The sequence below is a fragment of the Rattus norvegicus genome, chromosome 9 (assembly GCF_036323735.1).
Source record: "Rattus norvegicus strain BN/NHsdMcwi chromosome 9, GRCr8, whole genome shotgun sequence".
Taxonomy (NCBI): domain Eukaryota; kingdom Metazoa; phylum Chordata; class Mammalia; order Rodentia; family Muridae; genus Rattus; species Rattus norvegicus.
Window position 1 is genome coordinate 10136515 of NC_086027.1, and position 21267 is coordinate 10157781.

General features: G+C 36.5%; 1 protein-coding gene across 4 annotated transcripts in view; it reads left to right on the plus strand.

Moving 5' to 3' along the window:
- Positions 1 to 21267, plus strand: part of Adgre4 (adhesion G protein-coupled receptor E4) — a 155089-nt gene that overhangs the window by 51257 nt on the left and 82565 nt on the right. For 3 of the 4 annotated variants that reach the window (XM_063267566.1, XM_039084035.2, NM_001007558.2), the window contains exons 5-9: positions 3143 to 3295; positions 8383 to 8426; positions 8845 to 8974; positions 9925 to 10026; positions 12357 to 12541. In XM_063267566.1, coding sequence (XP_063123636.1) covers positions 3143 to 3295; positions 8383 to 8426; positions 8845 to 8974; positions 9925 to 10026; positions 12357 to 12541 — 614 coding nt within the window. The remainder of the gene's footprint in view (positions 1 to 3142; positions 3296 to 8382; positions 8427 to 8844; positions 8975 to 9924; positions 10027 to 12356; positions 12542 to 21267) is intronic. The other variant, XM_063267567.1, reaches the window with a different exon arrangement.

The following is a 21267-nucleotide window of genomic DNA, read 5'->3' on the forward strand; positions in this document are numbered from 1 at the left end:
AGCAACTTTCTTTCTTACTTTATCCTGGGTGTAGTTTTCCCCCTTGTGTTGTAGTTTTCCATCTATTATCCTTTGTAGGGCTGGATTTGTAGAAAGATACTGTGTATATTTGGAATTGTCATGGAAATATCTTGGCTTCTCCATCTATGTAAATTGAAAGTTTTGCTGGATATAGTACCCTGGGCTGGCGTTTGTAATCTCTTAGGGTTTGTATGACATCTGTCCAGGATCTTCTGGTTTTCATAGTCCCTGGTTAGAAGTCTGGTGGAATTCTAACAGTCTGCCTTTATATGTTACTTGACCTTTTTCCCTTATTGCTTTTAATATTCTTTTTTTTTGTTTTGTGCATTTTGTGTTTTGATTATTAATTGACAGGAGGAATTTCTTTTCTGGTCCAATCTGGAGATCTTTAGGTTTCTTGTATGTTTATAGGCAACTCTTGCTTTAGGTTAGGGGCATTTTCTTCTATAATCTTTCTGAAGATATTTATTGACCCATAAATTGGAAGTCTTCACTCTCTCTTATACATATTATCATTAGGTTTGATCTTCTCGTTGAGTCCTGGATTTCCTGGATGTTTCTCATTAGGTGCTTTTTGTGTTTTACATTATCTTTGTTGGTTGTGTCAATGGTTTTTATAGTATATTCTGCCCCTGAGATTCTCTCTTCTATCTCTTGGATTCTGTTACTGATGCTTTCATCTATGACTCCTGATCTCTTTCCTACATTTTATATCTCCAGGGTTGCCTCCCTGTGTACTTTCTTTATTGTTTCTATTTCCATTTTTAAATCCTGGATGATTTTGTTCAATTCATTCACCTGTTTGGTTCTGTTTTCCTGCAATTCTTTAAGGAATTTTTGTTTTACCTCTTTAAGGGCTTCTACTCGTTTTATTGTGTTCTGTATTTCTTTAAGGGAGTTATTTATGTTCTTCTTAAATCCTCCATCATCATCATGAGATGTGATTTTAAATCCAAAAAGTTGCTTTTCCAGTGTGTTTGGATATCCAATATTTGCTTTGGTGGAAGAACTGAGCTCTAATGATGCCAAGTAGTCCTGCTTTCTGTTGCTTAGGTTCCTGCACTTGACTCTCACGTCAGGTTGTCTCTGGTGTTAGCTTGTCTTGCTGTCTCTGACACTGGCTTGACTCTGTTGTGATTCTGTGTTTCAGTACTACTGCAGACCTGTTTTCTTTCAGTTGGGTCTGGGAACAAAGACTTGCTCCTGGGTTGGTCACTTAGAGCAGAGAATTTAGTATTACCTCTGCTATCAGGTGTGTCTGCACTTCAGGTGACTAGCTTTCAGCTCTGAGCTCAGGAAGAAACCAGAAGGATCATGCTTCTATCTGCTCCTAGGTTCCGTATCCAGCAGGCACTAGTCAGGTTCCTCTTGGGCCAGGAATGTGAGCAGAAATGGCACTCTCCCCTGAGCTCTCATGATTGTCCATACTTCTGAGAGCCCGACTCTCTCCCCCATGGGATTTGGGTTCAGAGAACTGTGGGACAGGTTCAGTTCAGTTCTGGGTGCAAGCAGAAACCATAAGGTTCTTGCTGCTGACTGCTCCTATATTGCTGTATCCAGAGGGCACTAGGCAGGTTGCTCTTGGTCTAGGAATATGATCAGAAGTGGTGGTTTCCCCGAGCTCTCAGGATTGTCTGCACTTCTGATAGTCCAGTTCTCTGCCCCACAGGATTTGGATACAGAGAACTGTGGGAGTGGTTCAGCTCCGGGCATAGTCAGAAACCAGAAGTGCCCTGTCCCAGATGACTTCTGCCTTTGTGTGTCCTGAGGCCACCAGGCGGGTCACTTGGAGCAGAATTGTTGGTCTTACCTCTGCTCTCAGGTGTGTTGGCACTCCTGGTGACTCCTATGTCTTGTTTCTGTTGGTGATTCTTGCACCTATGACTCTTTATCTCTTTCTTAGTTTTCTATTTTCAGGGTTGTCCCACTTTGTGATTTATTTATTTATCTTTTTTCATTTTTAGATCCTGGATTGTTTTGTTCAATTCCTTCACCTGTTAGGCTGTGATTTCCTGTAATTCTGGAAGGAATTTTTGTGTTTCCTGTTTTAGGGCTTCTACCTGTTTACCTGTGTTCTCCTGTATTTATTTAAGGGAATTCTTTACATCCTTCTTAAAGTCCTCTATCATCATCATGAAATGTGATTTTAAACCAAGATCTTGCACTTTCAGTGTGCTGGGGTATGCAGGGCTTGTAGTCATAGGAGAACTGAGTTCTGATGAGACCAAATAGCCTTGGTTTATGTTGCTTATGTTCTTGCACTTGCCTCTTGCCATCTGGTTATCTCTGGTGTTATCTGGTCTTGCTGTCTCTGACTGTGGCTTATTACTCCTGTAAGCCTGTGTGTTGGCACTCCTGAAAGACAAACTCCTTCCAGTTGGAATTATGGAAACCTTGGCACAAGGTCAGCTCCAGGGTATAGATTGAAGATAAAAGAAATTTGTCCTGGCTGCTCCTTGGTTCCTGTGTTCTGCATGTTCCAGGCCTGTCCCTTGGAGCAGAAATGGTGGTTTTAACTGTGCTCTCATTGTGTCATTATTTCTGGGAAGACCAGCTCTTTTCCAGTGCAATTTCAGTATGGAGATCTGTGGACCATGGTCAGCTCCAGGTGCAGATGGAAACTTAAAGAATCAAGATGTCTCTTATGTGAAGAAAATATACCCTGAATATGAATGACAGAACTCCACAGACTATCATCCCATACTAAATAAAGCACAACAAAGAACCAAAGCAACTTAATGCCAGTATTCATTTTTGTCTGTAGCCTGGTTGCTTATGTAATATGAACAACTACCTCACATCCATGTGAACAAATTTTCCTGTTATCAAGGATTGCTTTGCACCCCTACATTACAAGTCAAAATTAGACATTCCTTCCTTGAGTTTTTCTGGAGACATACTAAAGTGCTTGGATACATAAAAAAATATTTACTGAGGTAGAATAGAATTGAGTTTATATATTAAAGAAAAATTGTTATCTTTATCATATTAGTTCAGCCTAACATAGGCCAAAGGATATTAATAGGTAAATTTACAAATGAAGTCTAGCAGTAGAGACCCTATATTTAAGAGAAAGAGGTACCACACCATGAAAATTAAAAAAAATCCTCTTGATTTGCAGATATTGATGAGTGTCGATTGGAAGAAACTTTGTGCAAGGATGTATCATACTGTAGAAATAAAATTGGGACTTACATATGCAGCTGTGTAGTAAAATATCCTATAATTAACTGGGTAGCTGCCATTTTTGATATTGATCATCCTGATTGTTATGGTAAGTATATCCATTTTTTTATTTAAGCAAAAGTAGGTGGGTTAGTAGAGCTTGTGACATCTATGCCACGTTTAGCCAGAATACTAGAGTGATTTTTGTATTTTCATACCCCATACATTTGTTTCTGTTCTTTTTGTTATTCAATAACATTTAATCACTGGGATCAAATTACTATTTCCAAACCATAATCTTCCAAATTTTTCTCCAAAGAAAAATTTCCTTTGATCTTCAAAAGAAGAGCTCTGATGTTTTACAGAAGTTTACAGAACTTTTATCTTGTACTGATGCCAAATTTAGTTCCCATGCCAATTTCTCTTCAGAGTAAACTTCATCAGTTTATGCTCATACTCTCAAGGCTTCTGTAACAAGTGACTTCATGCTAAAGCAATGACAGATCAGCTTCTCAAGATCCAGAATATATTTTTATTGATCAAGTCATGTAGAATGCCATACTTTAAATGATGCTTCATTAATATTTAGAGCATCCACTTACAAATTACTTTGGGTGTACAATTAAAAAAACTTTTTTCATGCAATACATTTTGACATCTTCTTTCCACTCACTCTTTCAATGTCATCTTTTTTCTACCTACAGAACTTCAATTTCTCTTCCCTGTTTTCTCTTTCTCTCTCTTTCTTCAAAGCCAATAAAACAGATCAAAATACAACAAGACAAATAGTACCATGACAAGAAAAACAAAGAAAAATCTCTCACATGCGAACTTATGTAGTTTTATTTTGTTGACCAAACATACATAGACAGGGTTCCTGCACTTACTCACACAAGTGCTGAAAGGATAGTTAGATGTTTGTTTTGTTTTTTTATGTCTTTGTTTTATGGACAGTATTGATAGATATCCAGGGATTTATGAGTCTCCTCCACCACAACTCCCAAATTGAAATTTAAGTATGCTTCAACATGGTTTGGTTTATTATCATAAAGTCTTTCTTTTAAGGCTAGAATACTGTAATCTAGTGTGATTGATTTTACATTAGCAGCTTTGTGTCTTTACATGCATCTTAGATGTGAGCGCCTACTGAAATATGATTTTGACTGAATTGTTGAACTGATAGATTGACCGTGGAGTTACTTTTCTTGTGGAAATAAATAGCTATTTACCTGAGATAGGGTATCAATAGGCGGTGAGATAAATGTTATTACCCGCATAGCTTAGAAAATAAATGAGGGGCAGGCATCACACATAGGCAATAATGACACCAAAAGATCCAATCCAACATGAATGGCAACTCAGAAAATATGCATCACTGAAGCTATTTAATGAGCTTTAGGCACTGGAATGATCAGAGACTTTTCTTTCTTTAGAAGTTAGTCCTGCAGATGGAGCCCACGAGAGGGACTTTGTGGATCTTTTACGTTTCATGAAGTTTCTGAGACTGCTATTGCTTATTCCCGAATCTTAGCAAACCTTCATGAAGAGTGAAGCTTTTCAGTTCTGATCGAATATTGATAAACCCTTCGTTCTATCCATTTTAGTTCTCAAAAGTATTTTATTTAGCTCTTTCACAATGTTCTCTAAGCCTATGGTTGGGTGAAATTGATATTATCTTCTTTCCTCTACATGTGAGCATCAGATGACTGCCACAGCAAGAAGCACTTATTCTGTGAGGTAGCATAATTATGAATCTTCACATTATATTTCTACTTTAAATAAATTCATTTTCCTCAACTACTAACATTTTGTAAGCAACTCGACAAGCTTATGCAGTAAATTAACAGTATAATGTCAGTGGACTCCATGGGGTCTTTGACTTCAGTCATTGGCCTACAATATCAGATGTGGTCTCCACCTTGTGAAATTGACCTTAATTTTCAGTAGTCAGTTATACACATAACAGACAGGTCATGGAGTAATATGACATGCATGATTTATAATCACGAAAAAAAAATTGATGTCAATTTTGCTGCCACAGACCACACTTTACATCTCACCATTTTCGAATCTACAAAGGAGTGTATTCTACTCTGTATCAGCTTGATTTCTCCATGTTCTTTAGCCAACAATTTTGGTGTCATTAGCAATATGGTTTTGTCATCCCATTCTGCCATCCATCCTGGAATATTGGGAACAGGCTTTATGATTTCTAAGAATTAAGTGTTTCTATAGCAAATAATTTATAGGGAGTCTTCCCATCTCTGGCACAAGGATTCGTAATCAATGTTATTTTCTAATCACAATAAGTCTTTTTTTAGATGTTTTTACAAATCTATAGGATATAATGAAATATTTTTAATGTTTTAGACAGGACTACAGATGCCTACCAAATTTCCTTCCAATTAAATTGTAGTTGTTTATGAAAATAGGACAATTATTAAGTCCCATCACATTATGAGTGATTTCATCCATTCTATAAGTTATCTCATCAAAAGGACAATGTTGGTATGGCACCATGTAAGGAAGCATTATTCTTTGTTGTCATCCATTGCTCACAGACATTTTTATGTGTTCCGGGTTACCATCATTTGTCTTCTGCACTGCTGTATATCTTCGCAAATCAGCCTTGTGGTGCTCAGCTCCCTTAAACCAGTCATCCTTCATGCTGGCAATGTGTTCTAAGTTAAAAATGCTCTCAACTCAAACTATGGTACTTACCTATACAATAGGTACACCTAACTTGTAAAATGCCCCTCCACCCCCAGACTGGGTAAATATTTTTTCCACTACCTGTCAATTATATAAAAAGCACATAGTGAGAGATGCATGTATCAAATCAAACTTAACCTTTTTTTCTGGAACTGTTACTTGGCCTTTTAAGACATATAAAAGCTCATTAGCTAAACAGGAGCTCATTAGCTAAACAGTGAATTAGCTATACAGTTGGCTTTCCAGTAATTTATTCACTAGGAGGTCTACCTTGTCCACCCCATATCCTCACAGTTGTGTTTTATTGTTTTTAATTTTTCTTCTACTCTTGATTACGTTAACATCTTAGAACCTAATTTATGTGTCACTGCACATCACTCACATCCTCTAACACTTCTTTTGCTCATAAATGATTTAAATATCATGTACCTCAGCAAACCCATTCAAGCACCATGTCAGGCCCAAATTACCTGATCAATCAACATCTTCCTAAAATCTGTGATAGATTCCTATAAGTCTTATAAGATGCATCTAACTGGATATTAAATGCTACCTTTAATGCCAAGTTTCCTCAACAATGCCTGCCCTTTTAGTGTCTTTCAACCAATATGTTAATGAAAACTTACCTGCTGATAGATTCCACCAATGAGTTTTATGGGACATCCCATCAGAAACTTTCCTTAGTATGGTTAGATGATGCATGTTTTGTTGAAGGAAGAATATTAAATTGTATTAATGATTTCTTAGTTTTTGTAGCATTCAGATTGACCGTGTCCATTAGTGTGTCCTATAACCCATTTTGCATGGTTTTAAAAAGAAGTTTCAAAGTGTTTGTTTAAAAGTTTTACTCAGTTCATCTCAGATGCAGAATCATCTCTGATTATCATTGTTTCTAGTTTCTCACATGCAGCTGTTCATAAAATTGTTGGCTGCCTATGAAATGCAGATTTCTCTTTTGTTTTCCTATAGGAAGTCAGAGCTAATGCTGTCTTCTCTGTGTTAGTTAGCTAATGATCTTTCAGTTATTACCTTAGTTTTTCTGAGTTCCAAGGTTTTACATCTAAGGAAGAGCCACTTGCAAGCTTTTCCTCAGTATTATTCCATACCTATCTAGCCATGAAATCTGAAGTCAGTCGTATATCTCACTGCACTCAGCAAAGGCTACAAAAGTAATGACTCAGACTGCTTATGGTCTCCTCCCACATGTGCTAATTTCAGGTATTATAATGTATTTTATACCCTATAAGCCACTTAGTGGGCATTTCTACACTGGATTGAATGACTTTAATCATCAGTGGTGACTGCTAAGAAGATGGCCACACTGTGGTTCTAGCTATGGAGCCTCCATCCTGAGACAGCTTTGGTGGTATTCTACCTTTTATCACAATGAGAATGATTCCACAAGAAAAATGAGAAGGCACATCGTGCCAAACTATATGAGGAAAAGTAGCCACATTGGGATTGCCTTTGCAAAAATCCATCCTCAGATATACCAGCCACTGTTGTGTGCCCCAAAAATCTATCACAGGAGCCACACAACTCTTTTATTTCAAATCATTTCTGATTAAATTAGTGCCATTTGGTATTTACTGGATCATATGAACAAGTTATCTATCAACTGCAGATACAACACTATTGACTATTCATGTCTAACTAACTGAGCTAGTGAGTTTACTGGAGTTGCAAGACTATCTTTGAGAAGTTACAATAACAGCATGGATTCTTCAAGGCAAATATACCAAAAAGCCCACATGACACAGATTTTAACTCCCTACAGACACAGAGCTCCTTAAACATTTTTTTAGACAGTTCAGTAAATCTTACTACAGAGGCTTTCCTCCCCATCAATGTTTACTGCTTGTATAATCAAGGGAAGGATGCATGGACCTCCTGTAAGTTTAATAACATCTTCAGCCGTTTAAGTTTGTTTACTTACCAAGTTTAAATGGATATTCTTTAGCAGAGAATATTTCTGTTCATAGGAGATAGCTTCAGATAAACAATACCATTTGCATTCTAAAACCTTAATACAGTAAAAGCATGACATAGAACACATATAGCAAATATCAAGACAGTACAAGGCCTTGGGAATTAAAAGATTTGGTGAAAGATAGGGAGAGAAAATGATATAAGAAAAAGTAGCAGAAAATATGAAAAGAGACCATATAAATTTGTATTATAAAAAGAAATGACATAAAATTCAGGTTTAGAGTACATATTCAACATTTTACAATATTAACATTATTAACATTTTTCTTTTTCCCAACTTCTCTTAGATCCTTTTCTCTCCACATGCAATTTTGTGCCTTTTTTTCTCTTAAAAATAAAAAAGTACAATCCATTCAAGCAGCATCAAAAATAAAAGTAATAACATGGATGAACTGTAAACCAATTAGAAAATTATCAAACATGAAGGTGATTGGAAAATAAATATAAACCAGATGTGTTTTTCCCATATCTGATATAAATCTGACTTTTTTTCAGTGAACAAGAGCAATGAAATTGGATCGAAAGCAGCATGTACTTCGGTGAGCGGACCAATGTCTGTGATTGGGAGTCATCTAGTCTGTCTTGTTGGGTTGTTCTCTCCTGAAGCACTACACCAGCTCACTATGGTTATTATGATAGAGTATTTCCTATCCCCAGTCTATTTTCTCCTCTGTTCTGTGTAAAGGTGGAAATATGTGAGTGAATGGCAAGCTTGATTACCACGCGAATTAACTACAATACTATGTCCATGAAAACTGAGAAACTTTAAGGTGGATGCAGGATATAGAATATCTTCAGTTGTCAATCAACAACTTTTACTAAGTGTCAAAATGCCTCACTCATCTCATAGCACAGTGACTAACATTGTTGTCCTCTGGAACCAGCCAACAAAACTTACTGACATTTCTTCTTAAGTGTTGATAATAACCTATATATCTGCAAATATGTGTTTAAAAGGGAGTACTGTATGACTGTAACTCTAAAGAGGATGTTGCAAAAGGGGCTACCGTATATCTTCAAAACACAGAACGTCACATCTTAAATGAAAACTCAGATACACCAATAAAGAGTTCTACACGGGATATAGGTAAGAAATTTAAAGTTACCTTACTAAAGTGCCGTAAAGGAAATTGAGACATGGAACACTCATGGCCTCTGAAGTATAAATCTGCTGTTTGCCATAATTTTATGCTTAATATGTGAACATCTCAGATAAATAGCAATCTCTATTCATAAGAAAGAATCACATGTGACTTAATCACATTTCATCCCTATGTCAGAATAGGTGAACTTACCAAATATGAAAGGTTTATTTGGGTTAAGTTTTTCCACTTGGGTTTGTTGGTATGCGCTATAGGCAGAGAGATAAAATATAGTAAATTTACCATAAGGCTTAGTATGAAGCATATAGACCATGTATCACGGGTTTCTTTTCAAAGGCCCACCAACATTGGTTTACCTCCTACAACTCACTCCACCACCTAGTTTCTAGAATCTTATATCCAATAACATTAGTTTGTGAATCCAGTTATAGATAAATAAACTGATGATGTTACAGGCCTCAAAAAGAATCCCAAAAGCCATAGGTCATGATACCCATGATACTTGTTAGAATCTTTACATATCCCTACTTGTGAAAAGAGTGTATAGCACACGACTTTATGGCAGTGGCCAAGGAGAAGAAAAAGTTCTAATTCTTTGTTATCTATTTCCTTGCATATGTTAATGTTAATGTTAACATAGCCTTCTAAAACTCCTATTCTCCTGTCACATAAAACAATCAAGCACCTCTCAATTGACAAGTTGACAAAAACTTGACCACATGCAACTTATCAGGAGGCTTTTCATAGCCAAAGGATTAATGATAAGTAGATAAATTCCCATCTAAGTGATTTTACCTTTTTAAGATTGGAAAACAAATAGAAATCATATTTTCAAAGATAGAATTCTTAAGCAAGATTATCATCATTATCATCATTTATCTCATAGTCATTGTTATTGATATGTAAAGCCGAACTAATTTTTCATTGCTTTCAGTGTATGAAACTAATAAATGCAAGAAGACAACTATTTTGGAAGCTGGCAACAACACAATGAAGATTAATTGTACTAGTGTCCTCAAAGAAAACAAGAATAGAGGTGACATGTTTATGATCAGCATTTTCTCCTGTCACAGACAATAGGCCAAGGGACATGTATTCATATTTTGCAAAGGATCAGAACTTTAAGAATATGTCAAAAAGATCATCTTTGAATACTGATCAGGCATGCATGAAGATGAAGTTGAGTATCTGTCATAAGAACAGTATATTCTGTAACATCCTCTAAAGTAATAACAAAATTGTACTGCTCTATTTTCTAAACGAGGACAGGCTTGTCAGGTTTCAGTATGATCTACTGTCATACTAATATTCAATAGTGCCAGAGAGGCATTGCCTTGACCATCATTTCTTTGGAGATTCATTCTAAAATCACTTTTAAAAAGCATTTATTCAATTATCTTCTATCTTAGAAAACTCATATTTTTTGCCATATCCTCTCTCTCTCTCTCTCTCTCTCTCTCTCTCTCTCTCTCTCTCTCTCTCTGTCTGTCTGTCTGTCTGTCTCTCTCTCTCTCTCTCTCTCTGTCTGTCTGTCTGTCTGTCTCTCTCTCTCTCTCTCTCTCTCTCTCTCTGTGTATGTGTGTATGTGTGTGTGTGTGTGTGTACACCTAGGAATAGATAATATACTGAACAATGACTTGCACGCCTCAATTGAACTTCCACTTCAAAAATGGAGAGCATGATGTTTTTGACATAATCTTCAATAAATGCCTGAAAAATGAAGGGGGGATATTAGGGAGAAAGAAATAAGGAAAGAAGAAAAAATAATAGAAATCTTTTAAAGTAGAAAGATCTGGTCCAATCTTAAAAGAGTGGTATTTACTCTGTAAATTTCTGATCACTCCTGCATCATCACTCAGAATTGCTCTGTATAAAACCAAAGGAGAGAACTTTCTAAAAAAGAGTTTATTTGAAAAGTGGAGTAAATGATCACAGTGCTGTTGGCTGACGTTAGTCTGAAACAGGAGGTTGTACAAAGCCTGCCTAAAGCTTGGCTCTCTGCCTTGGCATGACTGCTTTTATGGCTTACATTTCAGAAAGCGTGCACCAACTATTCTAATATTCTTTCATTGTGATTCATATTCTAAAGGGGGTGGAAAATATGTAGGCTCATTTGTAACAGAGTTGGAGTGCTGTTCTCATTTGAACTGCCCACCATCATTTTTGCCTGGAAATTCTACACTGCTATTGGAGTTACTATTTGAGTAGACAACAGGTTTCAGACATATTTCCCTGTATTTTCATTCATGTCCTATAAACATGCTCTTTATATGTTTATCTATCTTAGGGAGAGAATGCTACCTGAATTGAACATTTCGACATCATTCATTAGATAGGCACCATCTTTAATTTTCCCCATGGAAGCCCTCCTGCAGCAGTATTGGACTTAGTCTTTGTATAAATGGTTTTAGAAACTTTTTATTTTTTCATAATCTGGTGATCACCAATAAGATCTGGATTAATATATACAATGCTAATCAATTTTATTCTAGGAGTTATAAAGCAAATCACTATCGAATATGTTTTAAAAATAATCTTGTACTATTCTTTAATTTTACATGGGATTGAAAAGTAAGATTTGTACAATATAATGAAATCTATGCACTGTAAAATACCAACAAAGCTGTAACTTGTGTACTTAACATGTATATATGAACTTCCAATTTTATGAAAATGGAAAGAAGAGAGGAGAAAATAGGAAGAACAAGTAAGTTGGAATAAAATGAAATAAAGAAAGAAGAGGGAAAGAGGGATATATATATAGAGAGAGAGAGCAAAGGAATGTATATATAAACAGAAAAGACTGCAAAGGCAATGAGAATAAATTAAATAATTACCTAACCTTGAGAGAACTTGAGGTGGCATTGTACTTTTTCCTTAGTCCACTTGTTCTTTAGAACAAACATAATCATGTTTTACAACACACACACACACACACACACACACAGAGAGAGAGAGAGAGAGAGAGAGAGAGAGAGAGAGAAAGAGAGAGAGAGAGAGAGAGAGAGAGAGAGAGAGAGAGAGACTAATTAGTGTCAGGGTGACAAAATTTTCCAGCTCAAAGTTTGTGTGTGCGTGTGTGTGTGTGTGTGCGCGCCTACATACACATATAGATAAGCATATGCATATACATACTCATATGCATATACAAGTTAATACATACATGCACATACATATATTTATATAAATACATATGAGTAGATATGGTGCATGCATGAAATTTCATGCCTATTAATATTTATAGTGTGTTATGTATGCAATTTAAGGGATGCCTATTATATTTACTTTATGGTTGTATGTAAGACATTTGGGTAACACCTGTAATACATTGTTTAATCTCCAACAAGATTCCTTTTATTTTATCAGATGAAACTACAGTGGCTTTTATTGCATATAAGTCTCTTGGGAATCTTCTAAATGGATCATTTTTTAGAAATAAAGAAGGGTTTCAGGAAGTAAAATTGAACTCTCATATTGTTAGTGGAGCCATTCGCTCAGAAATCAAACCTGTGCTATCTGAACCTGTAATCCTGACTTTACAAAATACTCAGGTGAGTTTGTTCTCAAAGCATCATTTAAAAACAAATTTAAGATTTTTTTTTACTTGATGTGCTTGAGTGTTTTGATTGCCTGGTCATTCCTGCATCATGGGTATATAGTATCCAGAGAAGACCAGAGTATCATATAACTGGATTTCCAGATGGATATGGGAAAGACTATGGGTGCTAAGTAAGGAACCTTTGTCCTATGTAAAAGCAGTCAGTTCTATTTAGTAGTGAGAGACCATACCTTCTGTGTAGTGTATGAAGGGGTTTAATAAAATTAGCAGAAGGGCAAGAAGTTTTATGTTGGTCATTCAAAAGTAACAGAAATTGCAAAAATGTTGAGAATTTTCAATTTTATGTAACTTCACTAGAGTTATGATCTATATTTACATATTAATAGTCAATAAATCATGGTTTGAATGGAGTCTACATGTCTGTAACTTCCCATCTGAAAAGAAGCTGGTAATAAAATAATATATTGAGTTGCACCCCTAGAATCAAATGAGTACTCGACAACTTTGTGGTCACATAGATGCAGTGACATTTGAAATAAAATAAGAGATGCTATTATTGGAAAAGGATTTATGGAAAGCTATGTTTAGTGAGGCTGCATGTGAGATTAATGTGGGTAAGGGACACACCCTAATTAAAATACACTTCATACATTTAAGTTAAAAATTTTTTAAATTGCAAATGTCAGGATTGGTAAGAATGACAAAAAGGGACTCATTATATATTGCAGTTGAGAATTATTTATTAGTTTATAATTTAAGGAAATAAAAAATAAATTAAAATGAGAAAGGAAACCATGAAGGGATCTGTCAATCATCCTACTCAAGGCATGCTAAGCAGACAAAGTTTTTGAAAAGGTACTGTCCTCCCACATTCACAGTACCATTAGTAATAATAGCCAACATTTGGAAGAAAAATACACCTGTCAAGGGCATGGTATGTAAATGAAATGTGAAAAATTTAATAAAATATTGTACAGCTTTGGTGTGTGTGTGCGTGTGTATGTGCATGTGTGCATGCATGTGATGTAATGATGAATAATGAAAACAAGGGACCATGAATTTGAAAGAGAGCAAGAAGGGGTAAATTGGAGGTTTATAGGAAGGAAAAGAAAGATAGTCAGGCTTCTTTAAAAGAACAGAAAGTACAAAATGACAAAGGCCAAAGATCCATTAGTTGTTTAATTACTTGTTAAGTCCATTAAACTGGATATCACATCAGTCCCAGTACAGTACTGGAGTTCCTGGAATGTCTTCAAGAGTTGCTCATCTACAGTCTACATTGAAATCCTGAAGAATTATGTTCTAACACTAGTGCAAATATGCCTTAGCATCAGAACTGACAGACTTGCCAGAAAGAATAAGGACAAACAGGCAAAAACCAGTAGCTTCCTTCTCTCTCTCTTTCTCTCTCTCTCTCTCTCTCTCTCTCTCTCTCTCTTTCTCTCTCTCTTTCTTTCTTTTACTTTAATTGTATTACACTCTCTTTTTTTAGGGGAGGGTATTTATTTTTTATTTACATTTCAAATGTTATCCCTTTTCCCGGTTTCCTAACATCAACACCCTATTCCATCCCTCCTTCCCCTTATGAGGAAGTTCCTCCTCCACAACAACCCTCCCCTCCCCATTCTAGCATTCCTCTCAATGGGGGTCCAGTCCCGGCAAGAGCAAGGGCTTCTCCTCCCACAGGGCCCGAAAAGGCCATCTGCTACATATGCAGCTGGAGTGATGGGTATGTCCGTGAGTACCCTTTGGGTAGTGTTTTGATCCCTGGGAGCTCTGGTTGGTTGGTAGGGTTGTTCTTATGGGGTTGCAAGCCCATTCAGCTCCTTCAATCATTTCTCTAACTCCTCCAATGGGAACCTCATTCTCAGTTCAATAGTTTGCTAATAGCAATCGCCTCTGTATTTGTCATGCTCTGATAGAGCCTCTCAGGAACAGCTATATCAGGCTTCTGTCAGAATGCACTTAATGGCATCAGCAATATTGTCTGGGTTTGGTGGCTTATGTATATGGGCTTTATCCCCAGGTGGAGCAGGCTTGCAATGGTCATTCCTCCTGTCTCTGCTCTGAACTCTTTCTGCATATCCCCTACTGTGAATATTTTTACTCCCCATTTTAAGAAGGACTGAAGCTTCTGTACTTTGATTGTAATACTTCTTGAGCTTCATGTGGTATATGAATTGTACCTTGGGTAATTTGAGCTTTAGATCTAATATCTACTTATCAATGAATGCATACCATATGGGTATTTTTTGTCATTGAGTTATCTTACTCAGGTTATTTTCTAGTTCCATCCATTTGCCTATGAATTTCATAAAGTCATTGTTTTTAATAGATGAGTATTACTCCATTGTATAGATGTACCACTTTTCTGTATCCATTCCTCTGTTGAAGGACATCTGGGTTCTTTCCAGCTTCTGGCTATTATAAAAGGCTGCTATAAACATAGTGGAGCATGTTTCCTAGTTGTATGTTGGAGCATCTTTAAGGTATATGCCCAGGAGTTCTATAACTGGGTCCTCAGGTAGAACTATGACCAATTTTTGAGAAACTTCAGACTGATTTCCAGAGTTGTTGAAGCAGCTTGAAATCCCACCAAAAATGGAGGAGTGTTGCTCTTTCTCTACATCCTTGACAGCATCTGTTGTCACCTGAGGTTTTCATCTCAGTCATTTTGACTGGTGTGAGGTGGAATCTCAGGCTTGTTTATATTTGCCTTTCTCTGATGACTAAGGATGTTGAACATTTTTTAGGTACTTCTCAGCCATTCAACATTCTTCGGTTGAGAATTCTTTATTTAGCTCTGTACCCCATTATTAATAGGATTATTTCATTCTCTGAAGTTTAACTTCTTGAGTTCTTTGCATATATTGGATATTAGCCCTTTATAGGATATAGGAATGGTAAAGACCTTTTTCCAATCTGTTGCCATTTTGTTACCTTTGTGTTACAGAAGCTTTGCAATTTTATGAAGTCCCATTTGTGATTCTTGGTCTTAGAGCACAAGTCATTGTTCTGTTCAGGAAAATGTCTCCAGTGCCCAAGTATTTGAGGCTCTTCCCCATTTTACTTCTATTAGTTTGAATGGATCTCCTTTTATGTGTAGGTCCTCTATCCACTTGAACTTGAACTTTGTGGGAAGTTGGGTTGATTTGCATTGTTCTACATGCTGACCTTCAGTTGAACCAGCACCATTTGTTGAAAATGCTATCTTTTTTTCCACTGGATGGTTTAGCACCTTTGTCAAAGATTGACTGACCATAGGTGTATGAATTCAATTCTGGGTCTTAAACTCTATTCCACTGATACCTGTCTGTCTCTGAATGAGTACCATCCAGATTTTATCACCTTTGCTCTGTAATACAGGTTGAGGTTAGGGGTGGTGATTCCCCCAGAAGTTCTTTTATTGTTGAGGACAGTCTTCACTCTCCAGGGATTTTTGTTATTTCAAATAAATTTGCTTATTGCTCTTTCAAACTCTATGAAGAATTGAGTTGGAATTTTGGTGGGGATTGCATTGAATCTGTAGATTGCTCTCAGCTAAATGGTCATTTTTACTATATTAATCCTGCCAATCGATGAGCATTGGAATGGCCATCTTTCCAACTTCTGAGATCTTCAATTTGTTTCTTCAGAGAGTTGAAGTTTTTGTCAACATATCTTTCACTATCTTGGTTAGAGTCATATCAAGGACTATTATGTTTTTTGTGACTATTGTGAAGGGTGTCATTTCTCTAATTTCTTTCTCAGCCTGCTTATCCATTGAGTAAGGGAAGTATAATGGTTTGTTTTGAGTTAATTTTATATCCAGCCACTTTGCTGAAGTTGTTTGTCAGGTTTGGTAGTTTTCATATAGAACTTTTGGAGTCAATTATGTATACTATTATATCATCTGCAAATAGCGATATTTTGAATTCTTCCTTTCCAATTTGTACCACTTTGACCTCCTTTTCTTGTCTGATTGTTCTGGCTAGAAGGTCAAATACTATATTGAATAAGTAGGGAGAGAGTGGGAAGCCTAGTCTAGTCCCTGATTTTAATGGGATTGCTTCAAGTTTCTCTCCATCTATTTTGATGTTGGCTACTGGTTTGCTATATATTGCTTTGACTATGATTAGGTATGACCTTTGAACTTCTTAGCATTCCAAGACTTAACATGTTGAATTTTGTCAAGTGATTTCTCAGCATCTAATAAGATGATCATGTGTTTTGTTTTTTCTTTGTTTTTGTTATATATAGTGGAATACATTCATGGATTTCTGTATATTGAACCATCCCTCCATCCCTGGGATGAAGCCTACTTGGTCATGATGGATGATTGTTTTGATGTGCTCTTGGATTCTGTTTGTGAGAATTTTATTGAGTATTTTTGCGTTGATATTCATAAGGGAAATTGGTCTGAAGTTCTCTTTCTTTGTTGGGTCATTGTGTGCTTTAGGTGTAAGCATAATTGTGGCTTCAGAAGAGGAATTAGGAACTAGCCCTTCTGTTTCTATTTTGTGGAATAGTTTGGATAGTATTAGTACTAGGTCTTTTATGAAAATCTGATAGAATTCTGCACTAAACCCATCTGGTCCTGGCCTTTTTGAGGTGGGAGACGATTAATAACTACTTCTACTCTTTAATAGTTAGGGGTCAGGGTTGATGGTTTATCTGATCCAGATTGTACTGTAGTACCTGGTATGTGTCTAGAAAATTGTGTATTTCATCTATATTTTCCAGTTTTGATGAATATAGGCTTTTGCAGTAGGATCTGATAATTTTTTTAACTTTCTCAGTTTTTGTTGTTATGTCTCCTTTTTCATTTCTGATTTTGTTAATTTAGATACTATCTCTGTGCCCTCTAGTTAGTCTTGCTAAGGAATTCTCTATCTTGATGATTTTTTAAAAAAAGAACCAGGTTCTGCTTTTGCTGATTCTTTGTATAGTTCTTTTTGGTTCTACTTGGTTGATTTCAGCCCTGAGTTTATTTCCTATCACCTATTCTTGAGTGCATTTGCTTCATTTTCTTCTAGAATTGTTAGGTGTGCTGTCAAGCTGCTAGTGCATGCTTTCTCCAGTTTATTTTTGGAGGCACTCAGAGCTATGAAGTTTCCTCTTAGCACTGCTTTCATTGTGCCGCATAAGTTTAAGTATATTCCCTCATTTTATTAAATTCTAAAGAGTCTTAAATTTGTTTCTTTTTTTTCTTTCTTGACCAAGTTTTCATTAAGTAGAGCATTGTTCAACTTCCATGTGTTTGTGGGCTGTCTGGTTTTTGTTGTTATTGGAGACCACCCTGAGTCAGTTGTGATCTGATATGATTTATGGGATTATTTCAATATTCTTGTATGTGCTGAGGCCTGTTTTGTGACCGATTATATGGTCAGTTTGGAGAAGGTACCATGAGGTGCTGAGAAGAAGGTATATTCTTTTATTTTAAGATGAAATGCTCTATAGATACCAGTTAAATCCACTTGGTTTATAGCTTCTATTAGTTTCTCTGTGTGTCTGTTTAGTTTCTGTTTCCATGATTTGTCCATTGATGACAGTGGGGTGTAGAAGTCTCCCAGTATTATTGTGTGATGTGCAATGTGTGGTTTGAGCTTTAGTAATGTTTCTATTATGAATGTACATTCCTTTACATCAGGATTGAGAATTCATTTTGGTGGATTTTTCCTTTGATGAATCGGAGATGTCTTTCCTTATCTTTTTTGATAACTTTTGGTTAAAAGTTGATTTTATTCAATATTACTATGGCTACTCCCACTTGTTCTTGGGATCATTTGCTTCAAAATCGTTTTCCATCAGTTTACTCTGAGGAAGTGTCTGTCTTTGTCCCTTAGATTTTTTTTTCCTGCATGCACTAAAATCCTGGGTCCTTTTTATGTATCCAATCTGTTAGTTTATGTCTTTTTATTGGGATACTGATATTAAGAGATATTCAGAAACAGTTAATGTTGTTTCCAGTTATTTTTGTAGTTAGAGGGGGAATTATGTTTGAGTGGTTCCCTTCTTTTGGGTTTGCTGCAAGCAAGTTACTTTTTTGCTTTTTCTAGGCTGTAGTTTCCCTCCTTGTGTTGAAGTTTTCCATCTATTATCCTTTACAAGGATGGATTTGTAGAAATATATTGTGGAAATTTGTTTTTGTCATGGAATATCTTGGTTTCTCCATTCATGATTGAGAGTTCTGCTGGATATAATAGACTGGGCTGGCATTTGTGTTCTCTTAGGGTCTGTATGGCATCTGCCCAGAATCTTGTGGCTTTCATAGTCTCTGGCGAGAAGTATGGTGTGTCTCCCTTTATGTGTTACTTGACCTTTATCTGTTACTATTTTTAATATTATTTTGATATTTAATATTTTAATATTTAATAAATATTTAATGAATCACTTTTAATATTATTTTGTGCATTTGGTGTTTTGATTATTATGAAGTGGGACAGATTTCTTTTCCGGTCCAATCTACTTGGATTTTGTAGGTTTCTTATATGTTTATGTGCATGTATGTTTAGGTTAGGAAAATTTTTTTCCATAATTTTGTTGAATATATTTACTGGCCTTTTAAGTTGGAAATCTTAGCCCTCTTCTTTACCCATTATCCTTAAGTTTGATCTTCTCAATGTTTCCTGGATTAGCAGTATGTTTTGGGTTAGAAGCTTTTTGCATTTTCTTTGACAGTTGTGTCAATGTTTTCTATGGTATCTTCTGCCCCTGAGATTCTCTTCTATCTCGTGTATTCTGTTGGTGATGCTTGTATCTATGACTCCTAATCTCATTCCTAGGTTTTCTTTTTCCAGGGTTGTCTCCTTTTGTGCATTCTTCATCGTTTTTATTTCCATTTTTAGATCCTGGTTTGGTTTGTTCAATTCCTTCACATATTTGTTTGTGTTTTCCTGTAATTCTTTAAGGCATTTTTATGTTTCCTCTTTTAGGGTTTCTGTTTGTTTACCTGTGTTATCCAGTATTTGTTTAATAGAGTTATTTATGTACTTCTTAAAATTCTCTATCATCATCATGAGATGTGATTGTAAATCCAAATCTTATTTTTCTGGTGTGTTTGGCTATCCAGTATTTGCTTCGGTGGGTGAACTGGGCTCTGATGATACCAAGTATATTGGTTTCTGTTTCTTAGTTTCCTGCATTTGACTCTGACCATTTGGTTGTGTCTGATGTTAGCTGGTCTTGTTTCTGACAGTGGTTTGCCCTCCCTGTAAGCCTCTGTGTCAGCACTCCTATAGACATGTTTATCAAGGTTTGATAAACCAGAGAGTTGTGAGACAGGGTCATCTCACAGTGCAGGCATAAACCAGAAGGTTTCTGCTCCATACTGCTCCTGTAGGTTTTTTCTTTCATGTCTATTTTATGTTGACTACCATGGGAAGATGTGGCTCAGATTTAGGGTGATTATCCAGGCCTCAAATAATGCAACCAAGTACAAATTTTCTCATGTAGGCCCAAGCACTATGGTTTTATTTATTTGCATATATAGTCAACACGGGGCAAATGATGTAATTACAATATAATTTCAAAAATAAAGGTAGTAATAAGACCAGAAATAAAAACCCTTGTGTTTTAGTTGCTCAGTCTTAAAGTTAAGTTCAAGAAACCCTTCAGGAGTTCACAAACCCTGGAAAGTAAATGATTTTAATTTTTTTTCTTTTCTTTTTTTTTTCGAGCTGGGGACCGAACCCAGGGCCTTGCGCTTGCTAGGCAAGCACTCTACCACTGAGCTAAATCCCCAACCCCATGATTTTAGTTTCTTAACAATAGAACTGGACAGGATTTTGAAAAAAATGACAAAACATTAGAAACAAACTTTATATTATAAAATAACATTTTAGAGACAATGTAACCAACGAATCTTGAGATTATTATGTTTTATTAATGTGAATTTGCCCCGACCCGCAGGGCAGTCGACCAGGGTCTGGGGTACACCTAGGAGAGAATGGGGGACAAGAGACGCAAAGAACGGACAGCAAGTCAAGAAGTCTGATCAAGCTGACAATTTTTAATTTTTCTCAGGCTGAAGATATACTGGTAGAAGCAAAATGTGGGGAGGGGTTGGGTGACCACAAAGAATGGGCCTGGCTTGATAACCAGGATATTGGCCAGGTAAATCAGCCAAGCGGGGGAACAGCAGGGTGGGTTGCTTAGTGACCTGACCGTCAGTGCCTGACCACCAGTACTCAGTGATCTGACACCTAGATTTATGCTATCTATTGAATTTATGTAGAGCTGCAGGTGCTGCTTTGATCTAACGTAAGGCTATTGTTTTTTGTTCTATCATAAGGCTAAAATATAATTGCTTTTTAACCTGAAGAATATTGCTTATTATTCCAGCATAAGGTTAGAACATAATTGCTTTTTAACTTGAAGGCTGCTTTCGCCATCTCAAGGCTGCTCCCAACATCTCCCCCTTTTTCTTTACTTAGAAGGACCATGGTGGTAACAATTTTTCTTTTTTCTTTCTTTTTGCTAAGGTAGGGATAGAGGCCTGACTTCTGGTATTTTTGGCTGGTGTTAACTCTCACGTATGTTGTCTGGATACAGAGGCCCATGAGGCGAACAACACTTAGCTCAGGCAAGGGATGGCACAAGCAGGCAGGGTGGTCTCGGGCAGGACTTTAAGCCATGAGAGAGCCCCTGGGGAACTGCGCCTGTCTTAGGTTGGAGCAAACCATTCTTAGGTCTCTAGGCCCGTCATTGGATAAGGCAGCAGCTTATGGCGGCCCTCCT